At 53.7% G+C, this 23,128-nt stretch overlaps 1 protein-coding gene across 28 annotated transcripts in view; it reads right to left on the bottom strand.

Moving 5' to 3' along the window:
- Positions 1-23,128, bottom strand: part of NCOR2 (nuclear receptor corepressor 2) — a 235,426-nt gene that overhangs the window by 113,551 nt on the left and 98,747 nt on the right. For all 28 annotated transcript variants that reach the window (XM_060401093.1, XM_042234520.1, XM_042234523.1 and 25 more), the window contains 3 exons: positions 21,916-22,029; positions 12,355-12,411; positions 4,757-4,809 (listed from right to left, as the gene is read on the bottom strand). In XM_060401093.1, coding sequence (XP_060257076.1) covers positions 4,757-4,809; positions 12,355-12,411; positions 21,916-22,029 — 224 coding nt within the window. The remainder of the gene's footprint in view (positions 1-4,756; positions 4,810-12,354; positions 12,412-21,915; positions 22,030-23,128) is intronic.

The following is a 23,128-nucleotide window of genomic DNA, read 5'->3' as shown; positions in this document are numbered from 1 at the left end:
AAGCACAACCTGTCAAGAAATACAGGCTTTGTTAGCTGACACTGAACGAGGAGAAGGGGAGCTAGGAAGGAATGAAAAGTCTGTGGACGTTCAAGGAGAGTCTGGCCAAGCCCTGGGGTCTACAGGATTCTGAAAAAGGAAAGCATGGGACAATCAGGGGAGGCTTCCTGAAGGAGATGAGGTTTGAGCACAGGCTTGGGAGAAGCAGTGAATGGGTGGGCAAAGAGAAATGAGGTAGGCACCCTTCCAAGGGAGGAAGGGTGATGGTGAATTTGGAAGGGGTAAGGAGGGGTGTTCAGGAGAACCAGACCCCCCGACTTCAGGGGAAGAGTAAGATGGAGGCAGCCCGTGCAGGGCCCTGAATGCCTTGGGAAAAGCTTGTCAGATTGGGGTGACTGATGGTCTGAAACATGCTCACTGGGGGCCAAGCATACTTTTCCCACACAGTGGGACTTCCAAGGAGACCAACTTACTGACAAGCAAAGTGATGTGACTTGCCCGAGGTCACTGGGCTAGTGAGGGGCAAAGCCTGGACTGCAGACACAGGCAAGGAAAGCAGGGTGTGTATGCAGACTGGGCTGGTCTAAAGAGTGTGGCTGTGTGGCCCTGGGGAAGTTACTCAACATCTCTGAACCTCCAGCGCAAGACCACAAGGACCAGTTAACAGTAACCTGGGTCCACAGTGCCCTTCCCACCTGCATGGCCCTAGGGCATCAGCCAAACCCCAGTAAGGCAGGAAAAGGGGAGAAATCAGTCTGTAAGACAAGAAAATCCGGAAGGAAGAGCCACCAGGAGCCAGCAGGCTTCCAGCCTCGAGGGGAGGAGAGAACAAGGCTCAACACCAGGTGAAGGGGTGGCCACGGCAGAGCACAAAGGGGCTGCAACTGTAACCATTGCATCAAACCCACAACCTTTCACCGAATCACTGTAGGCTCCCCGACCCAGAGAATTCAGCCCCCACCTCTCCCCGTGGGTCCAGCCTGCAGAGGGCAGGGAACCCCTCCACGGAACACCCACTGATGCTGCTCTGGGGTCACCCCCCACCCACCCCTGGCCCCTTCCCCTGCTTCCCAAAGCCTAGGAGGTCTGCAGAGTCACTGCCGAAGACTGGGGCTAAGACCAGACCACAGCCAGTCTCCCGCCCCAGCCAGGAGCATGAGCGGCCGCCCCCACACCTCCAGAGGAGGCAGGTGGCAGAGGACAGCATCGGGGTGGGGTACAGGTGACTTCAACACGTCCAAAATTGCCAGTGCAGCAGGAAGTCAGGCGTGAAATTAACTTTAACTCAGAGGCCCCAGCGAGCAGACACAGAGAAATTAAAGTGACAGGGCAAGGTCCTTGGGGAAGGGATAACCTTCCACCTGGTGGCGATTACAGAGGCAGGAGGGAGGGAGCCTGGGAGGAGGCCCAGTTGGGGTGAGCTGGTGAAGCTTTGCACTCTGAGAAAGAGAACGCCTCACCCCAGCCCCAGCCTGATATGTCTTCTTGTCCTTATCAAGCTATCATTATATCACAGACATATTTCTTTATGATCCGTCTGCGCCACCAGAATGGCAGACCTCCTCACTCACTGCTCTCTCCTCGGTGCCCAGAACAGTGCCTGGCACAGAGCAAGTGTTCCTAAATATCTGTTGAATGAATGAGTGAATGAATGAGGGAGGGTAGCTCTCTTGGTCTCTGCTGATGAAGTGAGAAAAATCACAGAACACTTCCTACAGGCCTGACACTGAATAACTTCTGGGGTTTCATTGAATCTTCAACCCATCTCACAGATGCGGCAACCGAGGCACCGAGAGTGACTGGCCACTCAAGCCAGATGCTTGTGGTCCTCAACCTGCCCCTTAGACCGTGGGCTCGTAAAAACTCCATCACATCACTTCATGTAAACCTCATTACTAGCCTCCTTTAGCACAGATAATAAAACCCCAAACTCGTCGCCAGCCCTAGGTGATCTGCGTAGCACCTTCTTCTCCTTCACCTACCCCTTCGGGACCTGCCAGGCTTCTCTGTGATCCCACCAGCTCAGTCCAGCCCCAGGGCCTCTGCAACGCCTGTTCCACCTGCCCCTGGTCGGGGGAAGGGTCTACATGCCAGCTGCTGCTTGGTCTCTGAATGTTCCCTCAGCTGTCAGGTCGTGGCCCTGATCCCCTCAGCTAAAGTCACCCCTTACATTCTCTCCCATCACCCTGTTTGCCATCTTCATAGCACTTTTTTTTTGTCTTTGCTTTTTTTTTTTTTTTTGGCCATGCCACACAGCATACGGGATCTTAGCTCCCCAACCAGGGGTCAAACCCATGCTCTCTGCAGTGGAGTCTTAACCACTGAACCACCAGGGAAGTCCCTTCATAGTATTTTTTAAAGTAAATGACTGTACTGATTTAATCACGATCACACTGGAACTAAAATTACAGAATTGATTATGATTTCAGTGGCAAACTATGGGGAAAAAAATTAAAATTCTAAGAAGAAAGCAATTCAAATAACTTGCTTACAGATACATTTTTCTAACATGAAACAGACCACTTATCACCAAAGAAATCTCAAAATTATTTATCTCTATGTTTTAAACTTAAACATGTTCATCTGTGACTTAGATTTTGGAGTAAATTTCACTAGGCAGTTACCTACTTAGCCAAAATGTACTCTAGTAGAGGAGAACTGTCCTCTGATGAAGATTATAGGATATAAGAATTGGGCACTGGTTTCAGTAAACTCATAGTTTTATTTTACTTATAAGCAGCAGTATCTTATCAGTTAGTACTATTTGTATGGATACCTTTTGCCTTTGTTGTTTGGATTCTATGGCCATTCTTATAACCTGAAATCATCCATGCTATTCAGCTTAAAATATTACTCATTTGTAGTCTAGTGGAAAAAAATGTATGCAAGACTTCTAGTGTAATAATATTGCTATCAAAAATGTTTATGTTGAAAGGAAAAATACAACTCGGTATATTAAAGCATAAAGAGCTTAAGACAGCTATGTGACCATAGTACTTTTTATTTGCTGATATTTTCTCATTTACTTAACTTGTTTTCTGTCTCCACTGCTAGATATAGCTTAATGAAAGTATAGGGAACTTTGTCTTGTTCACAGCTAAATCCCCAGGTCCTAGAACAGGGTCTGGCACATAGTGTAATAAATGTGTATTGAATGATTGAACGTTCCCAGCAGGGTCTGCCCAGCTGAGAACATGCCACGCTCATCCCCTAAACCAGCCATGAGAGGCCCTAAACCAAACTCCATCTAGGGCTCCCCCACCCCCAGCAGTGGCCCCAGGCAGGTCCTGGGAAGCTTTATAAAGGACTAACATGGCCTGATTGGAAAATAAACTATGTAGTATCGAGAGGGATTTGGTACCAGAACGGTGAACACACTCTCAAGGCTAAACAAAAGCACAGGCCACATAGGACACGGAAAACCCAGGGATACCCCAATGCTCCCCCGGAAAGGATACCCCATAGCCCCTGGCAGCCACAGGCTAAGTGACAGGCAGCAACAAAGGCGAGGCAGGTGCTCACAAGCCCAAATAAGCCAAGGACCTCAGTGGCAACAAGAGACTTTTCTAGGTTGCTCCATTAGCCACCGGGAGCTGCAAGGGGGGTGGCCGTGTTGGGTCACCAGAGCCTAGATTAGTCATGTGGGTCCAAAAACTACAAGAGGAGGGACCTCCCCAACAACCTGTCCAACACCAGCAGATATTTGAAAACCATCAGGAGGTTTGCATGCCCCCAGGGATGGGGAGCTCAGTGCCGCACATACACCCTGCAATTCCACCCCAAGGAAGTTCGGACAGTCAGACCAAACTGGACTGCCCATTGGACCAGCTAAGCACCGCCCTCCTGAGGTCACACAAAAATGAACCTTGAACCGTTCAAAGATTGTGATCCCACAGGACCTTCCTATAACCTAACATCCCCGGAGTGTTCACAGCCACATGTTCTTCAACAGGCAAGACTCCTCTGACCTTTTAGACTCCTGGATAACGACATGAGGTAATATCCCCTCCTCGGCCAAGGAAGCTATGCTGCTACTAATGCACGCCCAGGAAAAAGCCAACCTCTGACAGTCACAATTCCTCAGCACCTGGTACCCAGCTTGAGCACATAAAGACACTGGCCCCCAGCACCATCCTGGTGCCCCTGATTTGCCAGCTTGGCCCACGCCAAGTGTGCGTGGCACTTCACTGGTATTTTTCTGCTTCTAGTGTTCATCTGGGAAAAGGCCCCTTCACTGGGCTATATCATACTGGCCATTCCAAAGCGTCTGGGTCTGGGTGAGTGCCCCCAGCTGCTCCCACACTGGGCTGTGTCACAGATGGACCCCCTGTGCGCACCACAGACAGTCCTAACTATGCTTACATCAGAGCCCAAACCACAGGGTCTCTGCTTACTCCGTGGCCACCGCACGAGCTCACACTCCTCCTCCTGGTAACAGCTTCCTCAGCTCAAACAGGAGGAGGACCTGCAGCCCTCCACCTCTGTCTCTCAGAAGCTATGCATGCAGCTTGCCCACCCTCCCCAACCACGGTCTGTCTCCCAAAGCTTCATGGGGCCACTCCCTTGGCCCCTCACCACCTCTGCCTTTCCATCTAAGGCCCAGCCTGGCCCAGAACTCCGGCCCGAATCGCCCCCTTCCATCCCCTCCTCCAGCACCTGGCCCTGGCTGGGAGCCCCGACGGAAACTGAAAACCCGCATCCCACCCCGGGCCACCCACCCCACTGTGCGTCTGCTCGGCTGCCCTCAAGTACTCACATTTTGATGTTCTCATGATACTGCCTGGTGTCGGAGGGCTGGTTGTACAATGGCTGCAGGAAAACAGAGAGGGAGGCAGGTCAGAGCCGGGCCAGGACTGTGGGCAGCTGGCGCGGGCTGGGCTGGCCACTGCCCTGTTGCGGCGCCCCAGGCCTTGGCATCAGGGAGCTGTCCACTGGTGTGAGAACCAGCCGCCGGCAGGCATGAAACAGAACATGGGGACCCAGCCCACAGCCCCCGCCAGGAACAGACTGTGACCCTCTGGGCACAGCGATGGGTACTATGGCCCTCTCCCCTGGGGCCACCGTGGCTGCTCTGCGGGACACAGGACAGTTCGGGCATGAGCACCCAAGGCAAGCACACACCTCCCAGGTGAGCTGAGATCAGCAACGGCCTTGCACAGAGAAAACTGCCCAACATGGTGACATACCCTGCCACCACCAGGGACTGGCAGAAGAGAAAACAGTCCAATAGTGCCAAGGGTTGGTGAAAACGAGGGGAGATAGGAAGGCGTGCATACAGCCGACGGAAACATACACAGGTTATCTGTGCCCCTGAGATGTGAAGGGAGGTGTGCCCGAGGACCCTCTCCCCTCCTGCAGGTGCCCTGGAAACAGTCAGGCACTGTGTTCCACCAGGAGATGGACCCCAGAAAGCACGGAAGACATTGTTCATAACAGCAACACGTTAGAAGCAAGCCAGGACTTCCTTGGAGGCCAAGTGGTTCAGACTCTGTGCTTCCCATGCAGGGGGCACAGGTTCAATCTCTAGTCAGGGAACTAAGAGCCTACACGCTGCACGATACGGCCAAAAATGTTTTTAAAAGAAGCAAGCTGAGTATCCACCTTCAGAAAAAGGAATAGGAAGTCAGGACTCGTTTATTCCTCGAAGGCTACACAGCAGTGAGAAATGAATGAACTGGGTCCACATACAACAACAACAACAAGTGTGCAAATCAAAAGGAGGAAGTTGCTGCAGCGTCTGCGATGGGGCAAGAGCTGAGCTGGATGCTGTGTGTTCTCTCTCCTGGACGGCAGGGCTGCAGTTAAAGGCTAACCACCCGGGCTCACATCCTGGCTCTGGCATCTTCCAGCTGTATGTCTCTGGGCGAGTGACTTCAGCCCATCTGTGCCCCAGGTTTTCATCCGTAAATGGCGTTAAACTCGGAGAGTTGTTGTCAAGATCCAACGAGATAATGAATGCAAAGCTCTCAGTCACGTCTGGAAGACTGAGAGGCCCAAGAAGTATCAGGGTCCTTGTCACCATCAAGGTGCAGTGACTGTATTCATGGAAGCAATTTTTCCTGCCCACCTTGTATCCATCCACACCCAGTGTTTTTGTTTTTCTGTTTGCCTGTTAGTCGCCCAGTCGTGTCCAACTCTTTTGCAACCCCATGGACTGTCGACTGCCAGGCTCCTCTGTCCATGGAATTTTCCGGGCAAGAATACTGGAGTGAGTTGCCATGCCCTCCTCCAGGGGATCTTCCCGACCCAGGGATCAAACCTGGGTCTCCTGCATTGCAGGCAGATTCTTTACCGACTAAGCCACCAGGGAAGCCCCAGTGGGGCAGGTGCAAACTGGGAAAGCAGATGAAGCCTTTCTGCTCTTTCTTCCTCTCTTGTTTGCCTGCTCCCCCTGCCCCTCACCGTCAAGGAACCAAGTGTAGCCTGGCCTGCTGGAGGCAAGAAGCTGGCACGGAAGATAGCAGCACTAGCCAAAAACCCAGAACCATCCTAGCCAAAAGCTAGACCCACCAGCTGATTTTCCAGCTGCCCACAGATGGGAGTGGGCCAAGCCCACATCAAGAGAAATTGCTCAGCTGACTTTTATACTTGTGGGAAATATCAACTTGTTCTTTAAATCTGGGGCCAGTCTGTTACACAGCGGTTACTAACTGATACAATTACCATCCCCATTTTACAGATGAGAAAATCTAGTCTCTGAGAGATGGAAACATTTGCCTCTGGCTGGTAAGAGATGAGCTGACACTTGAATCCCACCTCTCAGCTCCAGCCCTGGAGGGAGGGGTTTGCCCTCTCTCTGCCGGCACGCCTCTCTGTGCATCTCGCTTTGTGTTGGCCTCTCTTCCTATCCCTCTCACCTCCCTCCCTCTCTCCGTCTCACACACCCACACAGGCAGCCACGGATGACGGTGGTACCAGCCTCAGGTACAGAGGGTGATGGGTCAGGCTGGGCAGGCAAAAACGGAGATGTGGTGTCCGGAAGCCTCGAGGTAGGGCCCTGGGGTGAGGCAGGATGGTATATCAGGCCCTGCCCTTGAACCAACCCCTGAAGAGGGAGCTGAACACACCTCCTGACATCGTCCCAGCTGATGGGGACCACCCCCAAGCATCATGGCACAGGTCCAACCTGTCATTTCCCCAGGGACAGGCCTCCTACCCTCTGTGGACAGCCTTGGCTGAGGACAATTGACCATTCCTCAGGCAATTCCAGGCCCCAAGCTCAGCTACTCCCCCCAGGATGGAGACTTTGCCCCATGGCTGGCACAGGCCATCTCCCCCCATGCTGGGTCAGCTGCTCTTCCAGGTGCTTGGCTCTAATCGAGGAGGTTTCCCCACCCCCACTCTGTGTATCTGAACATCAGGGCAGCAGGAGAGACCACAGTCAGACTCAGTGCAGAACTCCCCAACCAAAGAAGGTTAACACGTTACTGCACACGATGACGGCCCACATCTCAGGACGGCAAGGAGTCCTACAAAGATGCCTGTACTGAATTCCAGGGCGTTAAATGCTGTGCTTAATCCTGGGTGACTCTGCATCAGGTCTTTTATGTTCTCCACAAGCTAATAAAACACAAGCTTGGCAGGAGTGGGCATGCCTTACATGTTCACTTCGGGGAGCAGATGGGTCCCAATTTAAGTGATGGCGTTCCCGTTGCTAACTGTCAGACATATGCCTTCAACAATCAGGGCCTCAGCGTCCTCGTCTGGAAAATGGGCATGGAGCAAATAGGAACTACCTTATAGGGCTTTTGAGAAGCCCAGGAAGTGTCAGATTTGGCGACTCAACTGCCGTCTTTTGGTTTTACAGATGGCAGTCTCTACAGTCTAAGGAGGCCAGGAGGGGCTGAAGGACAACATAGAGAGACCCCCGGTGCCAGTGATGGGCTAGGGGTGAGAAGCGGGGGGGGGGGGGTGGCCTGTTTCTACAAGGTGGGATGGGCCAGAAAAGAGGCGACGGACTTCCGGGAGGGTGGTGGGGTCCCAGCCCGCCTCTGACCTGCCAAACCTGCAGGGGAGGGATCACCTTCACCCTCCAGCCCTGCTGGGTGAGACAAGGACACAGCACTCTGCTGCCCCAGGTGGCCTTCAGCAAGAGACCGGGAAGAAATCAGAGAACACCGTGGGATGTGCTGCTTCTAACCAGAGGGGCTGTCCTCCAAGGAGGCACTCGCTGGGCACTGAGGTAAACAGACCTGGGCGGGAAATACTCTGGCCTCAGGAGGCTGTTCGCTGCCCTGTCATGGGAGTAAGGAAGGATCACAAGGCATCTTTGGCTGGTACACTGCTAGGGGGGAGGGGGCAGGGCCAGAGGTGGGGGTTCTCACCCCTCCTCACCACCTGCAGGGGGCTGTACAAGGCCAGGCAACACCTGCTCTGTCCTGGGAGGCATGTCCTTTAATATAGAGGCCATGAGGCCACCTTGGCCTTCACACCCACAGAAGCTTTCTCTGCTACCGCCCAGGTTTCTCCTGTTGCCAGGGCGACACAAGACCAAAGAGGTGGGACTTTTCCTGGTGGTTCGGTGGTTAAGAATCCACCTGCCAGTGCAGGAGACACAGGTTCAATCCCTGGTCCGGGAAGATTCCACAGGCGGAGCAACTAAGTCTGCTTGCCACAACTACTGAGGCCTGTGCGCCTAGAGCCAGTGCTCTGCAACGAGAGAAGCTACCGCCGTGAGAAGCCGCACATCGCAGCTAGAGAAAGGCTGCCCGCAACAACAAATACCCAACGCAGCCAATAATAATAATAAACTTAAATTTAAAAAAAGCTTTAGGCGGGGAAATCCCTGGCCCAGACCCCAGAGGAGCGAGGCGGGGCGGGAGTGCGGGAGTGGCTGGGGTATCAATAGGAAGGCCCACCCCCTCCACGCCTGTATTTCCTCCTCTAGAAATGGGGGCGCAGCTGAGTAAGGAGGGAGAAAGCGCACACAGGCCAGGATGTGCCAGACTGGAAGGCCTGGGACAGAAATGACTAAGACAGAGGAGCTAGGTCTTGGGGAGAAGGACGGGGCTCCTCCCCGAGAAGAACCAGGTGGACGAGGCGCCAGAAATGAAGTGTCAGCGCTGGGCCTCGGTCCTCTGGTGACACCGCATTCTTAAAATAACACCTCTGAACAGGAAGGAAACCAGTGACTCAGAGCGGTATGGAGAGGAGGTGGGGGCTGGGCTGCCCCTTCCTCTGGGCCAGGCCTGGTCCCCAGGGTGCAGGGGTGGAGGGCCGAGCCCGCAGGGCCCTGCTCGGAGCCACTCTCACTATTATCTCTCTTGCCCACACGCGTTTCTGCGGGGCCCAGGACGCCCCCCAGGTGACTGTCTTCCTCAGCTGACTGCTCCCTGGCTGCAGATGGAAGAGACCCCCGGGAAACTGGACTCCCCAGTGGTGCTGCCCAGTGACCTGAGACCTGGGATCAGCAGCGCCAGCCCCGCTCCCAGCCTGAGACAGGACTCTCGGGTGGCACGAAGCAGCTCTCTGCGAAGAGTGTGCCTCTGAGCTGCCTCTGCTAGGAGGATACCTCTGGCCACTCGGGCCGTGTGGTACCCAAGGCAGAGGGCAGACCTTTGAGGAATTGGCTGGTGGCAACCCCCTGGGCTCAGCACACCTCTCCACCTCCTCTCTTACTGTGTGACCCTGGGCAAGGCACTGCCCTCTCTGAGCCTCACCTGGAAGGTGGATGGTGACATCTCCACAAGGCCTGACTTGGTGCTCTGTCAGCATGAGTCCCCTCTCCAGCCCCGCCAAAGGCCACCGAGCCAAGAGCCTATGGACTGACTTCAAGAGGACTCCAGGGACAGCCACGCAGCCCCACCAGTCACTCCAGACCTCCGCCTCCTGTGCCACCAGCCTTGAGGGAGCCTCCTCTCTGAAAACCCCAAGCAGAGGACGGTGTCCTCACCCCCAAAGACCCAGGAAAGAATCACTGAGACTGTGAGCCCCACAGACACCCTGCTGCTTTCGGAGGAATTCCTCAGGCCTCTAGGCCCAGGGATCTCCCTTTAGGTCCCCACCGCCTACTCAGGAGCCCCTGGGAGTAATTAAGTCAGGAAAGGGGAAAGGAAGGGCCTCAGGTCTAGAAATGGTTGAGGGGCCAAATCTAGTCCTGGAGCTCCCCTGGCAAGAAAGGGGAAACCAAGGTGAGCAGCGGCTGACTGATGGGGATGGAAAATGGTGGAGTGACTCTTGAAAATCATCTGGCAATTAGTTCCTCAAGAGGTTAAACACAGAATGAATATGATCCAGCTGGGCGGATGAGACAGTAAAGAATCTGCCTGCAATGCGGGAGACCTGGGTTCAATCCCTGGGTCGGGAAGATCCCCTGGAGAAGGGAATGGCAACCCACTCCAGTATTCTTGCCTGGAGAATCCCATGGACACAGGAGCCTAGCAGCTACAGTCTGTGGGGTCTCAGAGAGTCGGACACGACTAAGGGACTAACACTTTCACTTTCAGCAGGTCCAGGCTTAGATATCCACCCAAGAGAAAGAGAAACACATATTCACATGGAAATCTGTACGTTCATGTCCACAGAGATTCATTTATAATGCCCCAAAGCAAAATCTACCTAAAGGCCCATCAATGGGTAAATGGATAAACTAAATGCGGTCCATCCGTACAATGGAATACAATTCAGCCATAAAAAGGAATGAGGCAACCAAGACACAAGCTACCACTTAAGAACAGGAAGCTGAGAGAGAGAAGCCAGGCACAAGAGGCCACGTGTCGTCTGATTCCACTGATACGAAATGTTCAGAACAGGCAAATCCATAGAGACAGAAAGCGGATTGGTGGTTGGGGGGAGAGGGGTGGGAGGCGAGCAGGGGGAAGATAAGGAGGTGATAGTTCAGGGAACAGAGTTCTTTCTGAGAGGGTGCAATGTTCTCAAGTCAATTGTGGAGACGCTCACACACATCTGCTAACGTACTAAAAACCACTGAATTGTACTCTTTAAATGGGAGAATTGTATGGCACGTGGATTACGTCTCAATAAAGCTACTTAAAAGCTTTTTTAAAAAGAGGCTGCGAGAGACATCTCAGAAAGCATGCCCAACGGGAAGCAAGAGCTCAGGCTGGGAGCTTGTCACCCATTGCAGGAGGAGCGTTGGGCTCTGTCCTTGAGCCATAGGAGCCCCTACCCCTACCCAACTCCCTGTCTGGCTCTGCCCCCTGCAAGGACCTGGGGACAGGAAGAGGCCAGCTGCTCACAGCTCCACAGTGGCCCATCCGCAGCCGGCCCCCCAGGCTGGGGAGCAGCTGTCACTGCAGAAAAAAACTCCAGGGACAAAAGTTCCACCCTCTTAGGCGACCACAACACCAAGTGCCTGCCAGGGGCCAGGTGCTGTGCGGGAGAGCCTTTACCGCACACGACTTCATTGGTCCCTCATCAAGATCCACAGCGTCCCCATTTCACAGATGAGAAAACCGAGTCCTTTTCCCAAGGCCACGCGGCAAACGCAAGGTGGGGCCAAGTTTAAAATTAGGCTCCAAATGCGTAAAACTTTATTTCCGCCCCCCACCCGGTACACACATGCAGAGACCCTCGCACCATCCAGCAGGCGCATCCCCCATGCTGTGCCCACCATCTCTGCACCCACCCGCACCATGGGACACCCACGCCCAGGTCCCGGGCAGGCGGGAGCTCTGGCCATCTCTCCCAGGACTCCAAAGCCACCAGCCGGGAGTTTCCGCGCTCCCGTGCTTCCTATCCTTGGTGACACAAGAGGATGACAGGTGCCTGAGACAGAAGAGGCCTGGTCTGCTTCCAGTCTCTGCTGCCGACGTAGCATCTTCCCATCAGCAAAATGACACTGACAGTGGTAACAGTAACAACTAACCCTCCACCCTTACTGTCTAAGGGGTGGCATGTTCAGGGCTTGACAAAAGGGTGTATGGCTCATCTTCACTAATGGGTATGTGCGATTATCCATCCCAGTTTACAGACAAGGAAACAGGGCACAGAGAGGTTAAGACACCTGCTCAGGGTCACACAGCTAGGAAGCAACAGACCTGCGAGACGAACCCAGATCACCCGGCCCGGAGCACGGGCTTTCTGCAATCAGCCAGACCGCACGGGTTGGACTCCAACTGGTCAATCTTACAGCTTGACTGGCCGGGCTTGGGAGCAGAGCCGGAGGACTGACATACCCCCACCTTGCACCCAGCGCGGCCCAGCCCACCTGCCCACTGTTATCTGCCTGTCCCTCTTATCAGAGGGTGGATTTCCTGCCTCCTCCAGAGGACAGAGCAGCTTGGCAACAGACAACTTCCTCCTTTTCTCCACACCCACCTGCCGCCCCGCCCCGTCCACCTCTCTAGCTAACCCCCCGCTTCCCAGAGCACCCCACCCTGTTCCCCAGCTCACCAGCTCCACCTGGGGCCCCAGGCCTTCCAGAATCCGATGTGCAGCCTCGGCCTTCTTCTGCAGAGGGACGGAGAAGAGGAAGAATTAAAAAAAAAAAAAAAAGACACCCAAGGCGCACGCACACACACACACACAGAGAACAGATTATAAATAGAGGCCTCCTCCTGGAACACCAAGCAGCTGCCCAGCCCAGCACGCCCATCCAGGCCCCAGGGGTGGGGGTGGGGGGCGGGGAAGGTCCCCCTCGCCAGCCCTCCCTGGGCTGCAGACCAACACAGAGAGGCCTGAGCATCCCCACAGCAGCCCTGGCAAGCCCGCCAAGTTTCGATTCAAACAAACACACCCTGTTCTCCGGTGCCGGCTCCCCCGAAGCCCCCAGCTCGACGCGCCCCCCTCACCCAGGGCCCGGGGTGGGCACAGATCCCCGGCCAGGCCTCGAGTTGCCTTCCTCTGCCTTGGAAGCCTGGAAGCTGGCTGAGTGTCTCCAATTACCTCGGAGCTGGTGCCGCCAGTGAGTGGGGAGGAGGAGGGGGAGAGAGGGCGAGATAGAGGCATGGGGAAGATACCCTTTCTAGGATTCTTCTATTTCACAATCATGTGACTATTTCTGAGCTGCCCTGGAGCTCCCCGCCTCCCTCCCCACTCACAGCTCAGGACTTATTAGGAAAACAGGAGCGCATGGCAGAAAGGGCTAGGTGACTGCGAATTCAACAGGCTGGACCCTGACCATGAAGGACACGTTGTGTCCGTGCCAGGCCCCCAGTTCTGGGACCACAGGGCCCGCTTGGCTGGGCCAGCCAGGGGATGGGGTGGGCACAGAGCTGGGAAAGGTGGCTTCGGGGGATGTCTCTATCAGATGGAAAGCGGGGTGCCCACAGTGCACACGTGGGAGACCTGAGACCCTCCCGTGACCCAGGACAGGCTGGGTGCTTATCACTCAGCCCAACTCGGAGACCAGCCAGGACTCGGCGTGGACGGGCAGGGCAGGCCAAGCAACTCACCATCATCAGGTCGAAAGCCTCCCCCAGTGACCCCCTAATCCAGATCCACCATACAGGGGTGACCCAGAGCCCCAGAGGACATGGCTAACAACAGAATTTGAGGCCCAGGTGTCACAGCAGTGGGGAGGCATGCTGAAGGCCAGCCTCACCCCTCCCCCAGCCCCCGTGCCAGGGGGCAGGTATGTAGGTGGGCTCAAGCTGGCGCCGAGGACGGCTCTGCCTAGAGCCCTGGGCCCAGCCCACCCAAGAACAAGCCATGATCTCGGCCCCCTTTGTGCAAAGCCAGAACCCTGAGGGCAGCAGCCTCAGAGTGTGGCTGGGGGCCAAAAAATCTTGCGGGGGGGCGGGGGGGGGGAGGCGGTGCAGATGATTATCATTAATGATGGCCATTTTATTGAGAACCTACTATGAGTCAAGCATTGGGTACACAGCATGCATTAGTAGTATTTGAATCACACATAACACGGAGTCAGGGAGATAGAAATATCCCCATTTTACAGATGATGAAACTGAGGCACAGGAAAATAGTATAATAAGTCTTTCTTCTGAGCTCCAGGCTCCAAGAAGGGAGAAAGACAAGAGCTAGTCCTATCCAGGGCCTCCCCTAGATTTAGGTCCCGCATCTTCTTTCAGTTGTGGCAGGTACCCGTCTGGCAGTCACCGCAAACCACCCCAGCCCTGCTCACATCACAAAGCCAGAAACTGTCAGCCATGGGGGACCAAAGATGGAAGAATTCCCTAGCTGGACCAGAAGGACTGGGTATAGGGTGGCAAGAGGACAGGGTCGCTTCCACAAACATTTGAGCAGCCACTCTGTATTAAGCACCACGGCATGAAACAAAACGAATAATATTAGCCTCTGTCTGCAATAAACCGAGGCTAGTGGGCAGTTAGTCATGAGCAGTGATGGCAGGTTAGTATGCTCAGGCAGGAAAGGTACGTGAGGTTTACGAGGGAGTCATTAAGTGGGTCAGTCACTCTCTCCAGAAAGGTAAAAGGAGGGATACACAGTCGGGGTTTTGAGGAATGAATAGGAGTTTATGTGTACTCATGAGGCTCTGTGGAGATGGGAAACTGCCCATTGAGACAAAGAGGTGACGTCAAACACAGGAAGGGCAGGGCTGGAGAGACTGGGACACTAGAACTGCCACATCACATCCCTGGGCCCGGGTCTCAGATCCGGGACCCATACGGGGGCTCAGGAACCCTGTGTCCTATGAAGCACAGAGGATACCATCTTCTATCACATCCTCCCTGTCTCGGGAACACAAGCACCTGGGGAGGGGCCTTCCTGAAGCCCCTGCAGAAGAGAGCAGGGAAGAGACCCTTCCTGACCTTCCAAAGCCACAGGGAGCCCAGCTGACGAGGCACAGCCCAGGGCAGCCAACTCTTGTCACACAGCCGGTAAGAGCTCCTTTGCTCCCTAACAGGCCTTCCCCCAGGCTCTGTGCTGAAGCCCTGAGTGGCCCTGGGGCCTTTTTAAGACAACTCAATTTCCAAAAGGTCACTCAGGGAAAAAAAGAAAAACTGTCATGGAGCAGTCCTAAAGATGCCGCAACACTGGAACACGGCACAGCAGGGCGGTCAAGAGCAAGGCCACACGGGCAGCTGGACTGGGCTCTGATCCACTTGCCAGCTGTGTGGTCCTGGACACGTCCCTTCACCGCCTCCGAGCCTCAGTTTCCTCATCTACGAAATGGGGACAAGAGCAGCACCGCCCCATGCAGCTGTTGAGAGAATTAAATGAACTGACACACATTCCAAGCTAAAATCAGAGCTAAAATCAGGATCTGGCATGTGGGGAGTGCTAGGTAAGGGCTAGCTGTTATTACTGCTGTCAACAGTAATGACACGGCCATGGCTCACACCAGGTGACCCCCCTACACGTGCCAGGCCTGGATCCCTTGTAAGCCCTGTCCCTTTGGATTCCTGCAGGTACTCATGGCAGAAGCTTCTAGCATCAGCCTCATTTACACACAAGGAAGCCGAGGCTGGGGTCTCACAGCTCAAGTAGCCGGTAAAGGATGGGACAGGCAGGCCCTGAACTGGCACCCCACTTCCTCACATTTTCCTGGGGGCGCTTCTTCCACCTCATGCTACACATCGCGGCTCCCAGGCTCTCTGGTCCAGTCTGCAGGGGCAGGGCGCTGGCAGCAGTGGGGACGGGGTGCCACTGGGAATCTGCTTGGTGGTTTCCAGCGAGCTAGGGCCGTCAGGGTGGCTTTCGAGAAATACACAGCTGTCCATCAGGGACCCACGTCTGGGAGTCTGCTCTGCTTTAACCCTCAGCAAGTCACTTCAGCCCCACACGTGCTGACTCAAACACATGTGTATCCACACAAAGTCATCCCACTGGAACGCACACACGTGCACAGACATACAAATGCATAGGAATCACACGCCCCGCACATGCTGAGCCACACACAGGCACACACCCACACACACAGAGCCCTCAGTAGGTCTACCCACGTAAACAAATACACACATACATGTGTGGGGTACAAGTGCACACACGTCCCCCGCAAGGTGGCTCCAACACACAATTTGCACATATGAAAACAACTGTCCATTGTTAACACATGTACTCACACACACGCACACATGAACCGCTCCCTCCAGACACCCACACAGAGTCCTAGCTCTTGGGCAGGAGGGCCAGAGCCTCACCCTGACCAGACCCCTGGCCAGCCCCCCGCCCCTTGAAGCCCCCATTCTAGCTCCTCCAGTCTGAGCTCCAAGCCTCACCGTCCTCTTCTGCAGAGAGGAGGCAGCACCAGGAAGTACCCACTTACCCACCCAGGAAGTCTGGGACCCCTGCACCCCACTTTAGGCTGCACCACCCTCCCCTCCATACCTGGCAAGTGCTACAGCGTTTCAGGGGAGCAGTTACCCCTCCCCCCAGGCTCAGCTTCCTCATCTGTAGCTGCAGCCTAAAGACCCCGTCCAGAACCTTTCCAGGTGCGGGATGGAAGTGACCGAGTGCCAAGGTATAATTCATGGGCCCTCGTTAACTCTAGAGCACAGCACTCCCTACATGCACAGGAACCTGGAGGAAGCCTTGGACTCCAGGGCTAGTTAGACAGACACAGAGGCAGAGGCGGGGCTCAGCCTGGGACGCCCGTATCACAACTCGAGTGGGAGGGGAGTCTGAAGCTGGGCATTGGGGTTCCTGGACTCCCAAGATGCTCTACAAAATGCTTCACATTCTTGGTTATTATTACTGATAGAATTATTCATCTTCGTCCAGCGTAGTCCTAACCACACTGTATACACACTTTACTAGAAAGATGCTTAAAATCTAAGATAAAAAAGGACTTGGTTCTTACTCTCTATTTCCTCCTCATCCCTGAGCAATCGGAGGGCCCTGCCTCCGTGAATTCCGCCTCCTCACCATCTTCGGAAGGGGCTGGCATCCTCTTCACTGGAAATATCCTTCCACCTTTTCCCAGGGGTGCCCATTTGTGCAGACCTAGCTCAAGTCACCTCCAGGAAGTCTGCTTGGATTGCCCACTGCCCTGGGCTTCTACAGTGCCAGCACCATGCAAACTGTATAAGGATGTGTAAACATCCTTCGCTAGTGCTGTGTGTGTTTGTTGTACCCAAACTCAAAGTGTGAGCCTCTTCCCACACCCGCCAGACCTCCACCTCCAACCCCTACACGTTCCCTTTCAAGATCAAACGAGAGTCCATCCCCTCTGTGAGCCTCCACATGTGCTGCAACCCCCACAGAAGGCACTCCTCAGGTCGACAGCCCACCCACTGGTTCCAAGAAGCCTTTCCCAATCCCGGTCATGCCCCGCCCTGCCCATTCCTGCCCCTTGGGGCCTGCAGCAACCCTGCCTCCTGCTCTGCCATCTGCGTGCACCTGCCCGGCCCCACCCACACAGGCAGCTCCCCCCATGCATGCTGGCGCCTCGTCCATGTGCCCCGAATGGATAATGAACCTGAGTCCAGTCTGCAGAAGAGCCAGGCAGGCTCTGCCAGGCAGGAAGCCACATTTTCCAGCCGGCGTGGCATTTAAAGATAGACCCTTGTGTCCGCCTCTCAGAGGAACCCGCAGAGAAGGAAGGAGGATTAAAATTTAATCCGATTGATCCCCCAAGGGGCAATAAGTCCTGACTGCTCCCGCCCACCCGGCCTCCAGCCCTTGAGGCTTGGCCCAGGCAGGGGGACCCCCGCCAACCTCCACTGGGGACACAGGCCAGTCCTACCCAAAACTAGAGACTCTCTGTGCGGAGAGTCTCCCACCTCTCTGGCATCCATTCATCTGTTCAACAGATACTTAAGAAACACCTACTGTGTGCCAGGCACTGGAGATATAGCTGGGGAAAAAAGAATCCTGCCCTCATGGAGCCTCTATTCACAATAAACAAACAAAATATAAATTATGTCCAGTGGCGACAATTAAAGCCAGGGAGAGGAGGTGCTGATGGGTTTTCAGGATTAAACAGAGAGTCAAAATGGACCTTGGCCAAAAAGGGGACATTTGAGCAAACAGCTGAAGGAGTAAGAGAGAGACAGCCCGACGGGGAAAAAGGAGCTCTAGGCAGGGGACGCAGTCAGTGCAAAGGCCCTGAGAAAGAAGCATGCCTGAGTGTTCAAGGAAGTACAAGGGTATGAGGCTGGAGCAAAGGGTGGGGGTAGATGAAAGGAAAGAAAGAGGGACTGGGACAAGGAGGGGCAAATTCTTTAGACCCATGGTGTGTCTGGGAGGGCGGGTGGTTTCAATACGTGAACTGTGAACTTCCAGATGTTCAAGCTGGTTTTAGAAAAGGCAGAGGAACCAGAGATCAAATTGCTAACATCCACTGGATCATGGAAAAAGCAAGAGAGTTTCAGAAAAACACCTATTTCTGCTTTATTGACTATGCCAAAGCCTTTGACTGTGGATCACAATAAACTGGAAAATTCTGAAAGAGATGGGAATACAGACCACCTGACCTGCCTCTTGGGAAACCTATATGCAGGTCAGGAAGCAACAGTTAGAACTGGACATGGAACAACAGACTGGTTCCAAATAGGAAAAGAAGTACGTCAAGGCTGTATATTGTCACCCTGCTTATTTAATTTATATGCAGAGTACATCATGAGAAATGCTGGGCTGGAGGAAGCACAAGCTGGAATCAAGATTGCTGGGAGAAATATCAATCACCTCAGATATGCAGACGACACCACCCTTATGGCAGAAACTGAAGAGGAACTAAAAGGCCTCTTGATGAAAGTGAAAGAGAGTGAAAAAGCTGGCTTAAAGCTCAACATTCAGAAAACGAAGATCATGGCATCTGGTCCCATCACTTCATGGCAAATAGATGGGGAAACAGTGGAAACAGTGTCAGACTTTATTTTTGGGGGCTCCAAAATCACTACAGATGGTGACTGCAGCCATGAAAAAAAGACGCTTACTCCTTGTAAGGGAAGTTATGACCAACCTAGATAGCACACTCAAAAGCAGAGACATTACTTTGCCAACAAAGGTCTGTCTAGTCAAGGCTATGGTTTTTCCAGTGGTCATGAATGCGTGTGAGAGTTGGACTGTGAAGAAAGCTGAGCGCCGAAGAACTGATGCTTTTGAACTGTGGTGTTGGAGAAGACTCTTGAGAGTCCCCTGGACTGCAAGGAGATCCATCCAGTCCATTCTGAAGATCAGCCCTGGGTGTTCATTGGAAGGAATGATGCTAAAGCTGAAACTCCAGTACTTTGGCCACCTCATTAGAAGAGCTGACTCATTGGAAAAGACTCTGATGCTGGGAGAGATTGGGGGCAGGAGGAGAAGGGGACGAAAAAGGATGAGATGGCTGGATAGCATCACCGACTCGATGGACATGAGTCTGAGTGAACTCCGCAGTTGGTGATGGACAGGGAGGCCTGGCGTGCTGCAATTCATAGGGTCGCAAAGAGTTGGACATGACTGAGCAACTGAACTGAACTGATATCTCCTCCCAGAAAGCCACTGGGAGTGGGCAGGAGGCCCGGGTCCCTGCTGCACCCCAGTGCCTGAAACAGTGGCAGGCCCAAGCAGATGCTCAGTTACACAGCTGCTGAATGAGTGCGTAAATGAAGGAGTATGTGGGGCGCGTGTGCTGCAGCCAGAGCGCCTGAACTGGCCAGGCAAGCTACTGCTCTCAGAAGCTCAGGATCTAGGGCTGGAGTCCCAGTCTGCCACTCACTACCTGTAAGGCCTTGGGGAAATTACCCAGAGTTTCTCTTTCTTCATCTGAAAACATGGAGTAGGGGGCTGCGGGAAGGCCAGTGTCTTTCACCTACTGTCAGGACCCCATCAGGATGAAATCAGCATAAATGGGCATAAAGTCCCCAGCCTAAAGTGCTGTTGGGGTGAAGAGAGGACAATACCACCTGAGGATCAGGGAGGCCTGGGGTGACAGCTCCAGGAGCTCTGCCTTTGCCCCCTCTGCCACAGGGTCCTGGAGCCAATTCATTCTTGGTTCTGATCCCCAGCCTCAAAACTCACTTGCTGTGCAACCCCAGGTAGGTCACTTTCCCTCTCTGAACTGTGGTTTTTTATGAGTAAAACAGAGAGAATAATAGTACCTATCTTATACAGGTCTGGAAAGAATACAGTGAAATCATATAAAACGTAAACAATGGCAAGAATAAAAGAACAATGACAATAACAATTAATAGCCCAAGCTTAGCACCTACATGGAGAAGGCAATGGCAACCCACTCCAATACTCTTGCCTGGAAAATCCCATGGACGGAGAAGCCTGGTAGGCTGCAGTCCATGGGGTCACTAAGAGTCGGGCACGACTGAGTGACTTCACTTTCACTTTTCACTTTCATGCATTGGAGAAGGAAATGGCAACCCACTTCAGTGTTCTTGCCTGAAGAATCCCAGGGACGGGGGAGCCTGGTGGGCTGCCGTCTATGGGGTCCCACAGAGTCGGACACGACTGAGGCGACTTGGCAGCAGCAGCACCTACATGGTGGCAGGCACTGTTCCAAGGATGCTACATAATGAACTTATTTAATCCCCACACCCTGGTACAAGGTAGGTGCTATAATTATCATTATTTCACTGGTAAGGAAGATGGGTTACAGGGAGGCTTAAGAAATATGCCCAAGGTCACAGAGCCAGAAAATGGTAGAGACGGGATCTGAACCTAGGACATCTGGCTGAAGTACACACGGCCCCTTCAGTTCTCCTATCATTGTGATCGTTACCGGTGTTGACTGGGTAGGAAGCCACGGTGTGAGAGGTGACCAGCCCTGACAGGCCCGGCACACAGTTCCCAGGCTCCCAGCAAGTTCAGTCTCATCCTGCACCTATTGCAGTTTCAAGAGGTGATGGCAGAGCTAAACCAGTTGATCCAATAGTTTCCTGCCTGGAGCTACAGCCACAGGCACCAACCACATGTTCCCCGGCTCTAGAGTCAGCCACCCAAGCCATGGGACACCATGGACTCTCCAGCGCCTGCCTGAACTCTAAGCACTGATCCAGCAGCCGGGGCAAATCTCACAGCAGAGACAGCTGGGAAGTATGGCCAGGGGCCAAGGACAGGAGCGGGGGGGAATCATAGGAGTCCATCTGTCACACTTCACTGTGTGACCGCAGACAAGGAACAATCCCTCTCTGGGCCTCAGTTTCCTCTCCTGTAAAATCAAGGAGGGGACTCGATATCCACAGGCCCTGAGCACATTTGGAAAGAGTCAACTGCAAATCACTGAAGCTGAGCTCTTAGTGGTTTGACTGAGAAAAATGGGGAGCTCACCACCTCATCAGATAACAGATTCCACTTCAGTGCAGCTCCAGCCTGGGGGTTCAGCCCCCTGGGAGACACTCTACTTTGGGTACCCTGAGCCCCTTCCCCTTCAGACACCCAACAGCTGCCCTCCAAAGATCCCTACGAGGCTCCATAGTCTGCTACAGACTCTATGTTCAACCATCCCAACAGCCCTTTCTTTCCAGGGCTCAGTGTAAACAGAGGCCAGTGTCGACAAATAAGGCTCTGGGATCTGACAGCTCACGGGTTCAAATCTCAGGCCCACCACTTCCCAGCTGTGTGACTTTAGACAAGTCATTTAATGTCTCTGGGCCTCAGTTTCTCCCTCTGTTAATTGGAAACAATCACCATACCTACTCTCTGACGACTGCTATGTAAAAAAACTTTGCCCATCACCTGAAAAGAAGGAGCTATTCAACTAATGTTGCTGTTATGACAAATAATGTTACTACTGTCTTTGCATTACAGGAATTTCTTCTGAGTACCTAAGTGATTACCCATCTCCCCCACTGATCAATTGGCCCCTGAAGCTCTCCTATGATCTAATGCCTGCATTTTCATTGCATCCCACAGGCCAGCCATGGTCCAAACCACAGCCACACCAAGATGGGTCTCCAGTGGCCACCCCTTCCCTCCTACTCACAAACCCAGATCTGTGGGAGGGTGGTCACCAGGGATGCCCATTTCACAGATGGGAATACTGAGGCCCCGGGAGAGAGTCAGATCCTTTACAGCGACACCTGCCTCCCACCTGGTGGCCAGCACAGGGCAAGCAGGAGAAGGTGGGGCCGGGGCTATGAAGGACAGGATGGGGCATACCCGGTTCTCGTCGTAGATGATCTGCACCAGGCTGCGATGCTTAGACTCGATGGGCGGTGGTGACACAGGCTTCTCGGGCTCTGGTGGCTTGGCGGCCTCCTCTTCCAGCTGTTGCTGTGGGGAGCGGGGAGAGTGTAGTGGTGAGCACGCCAGCAGGCGGAAGGAGAGGCGGCCCCCCCAACAGCGGGGGTGGCTCCCCGTTCAGCCAGGCTGGTGGCCCCACACAGGAAGTCAGGCTGCTAACCATTTCCTCTGAGTCACCCACAGGAACTCCAAGCCCTGGAGAGGCCCCAGCTCCCACAGGGAAGGGCCCGACCTGGGCTGGCTCCAGACTCTGCTGCCAGCCTACCTGGGTGTAAGTTCCGCCTTGGTGATTTACCCGCTAGGTGAGTATTAGCAAGCAGTTTAACCCCGCTATGCCTCAGTTTTCTCATCTGTAAAGTGGGACTCATGGCCGTGCCTCCTGGATGGGTTAATTTATGTACAGTCAGACTGGGGGCTCACTGAAGGTGACCCATTATCCATCATCAAACACATGCACCGTCATCCTCAGGAGAGGCTATGGAGACTCTGGAGCCAAACTGTCCATACTGGAAAACTATTTCTACAACAGTAAGTCTCCTACATATGAACCTTTGAGCTGCAAACTTTCAAAGATGCAAGCATGCCCCTGTATGCCAGCTGTTGTAATGTAATTACTATAATTTTCAAGGTCCTGTAAGATTACAAATGGTTATTTTTTGTGTTTTTTTTCATGTATTATTTGTGTGAAAAGTATTATAAACCTACTATAGTACAGTACTATATACCCAATTGTGTTAGTTAGGTACCTAGGCTAACTGTTGGTTGAGAGTTAGTTGCTCATAGTGAAAGTCACTCAGTCATGTCCAACTCTCTGTGACCCCATGGACTGTAGCCTGCCAGGCTTCTCTGTCCATGAAATTCTCCAGGCAAGAATATTGGAGTGGGTAGCCATGCCCTTCTCCAGGGGACCAAACCCAGGTCTCCGACATTGCAGGCAGATTCTTTACTATCTGAGCCACCAGGGAGGCACAAGAAAACTGGAGTGGGCAGCCTATCCCTACTCCAGAGGATCTTCCCAACCCAGGGATTGAACCAGGGTCTCCTGCACTGCAGGCGGATTCTTTACCAGTGGAGCTACCAGGGAAGCCTGCGTAACTTCGTTGGACTAAGGTATAAACTGGACTTAGGA

Source organism: Ovis aries, chromosome 17 (genome assembly GCF_016772045.2).
Source record: "Ovis aries strain OAR_USU_Benz2616 breed Rambouillet chromosome 17, ARS-UI_Ramb_v3.0, whole genome shotgun sequence".
NCBI lineage: Eukaryota > Metazoa > Chordata > Mammalia > Artiodactyla > Bovidae > Ovis > Ovis aries.
Note: the sequence above shows the minus strand (reverse complement) of the source record. Positions and strands in the feature narration are given on the sequence as shown.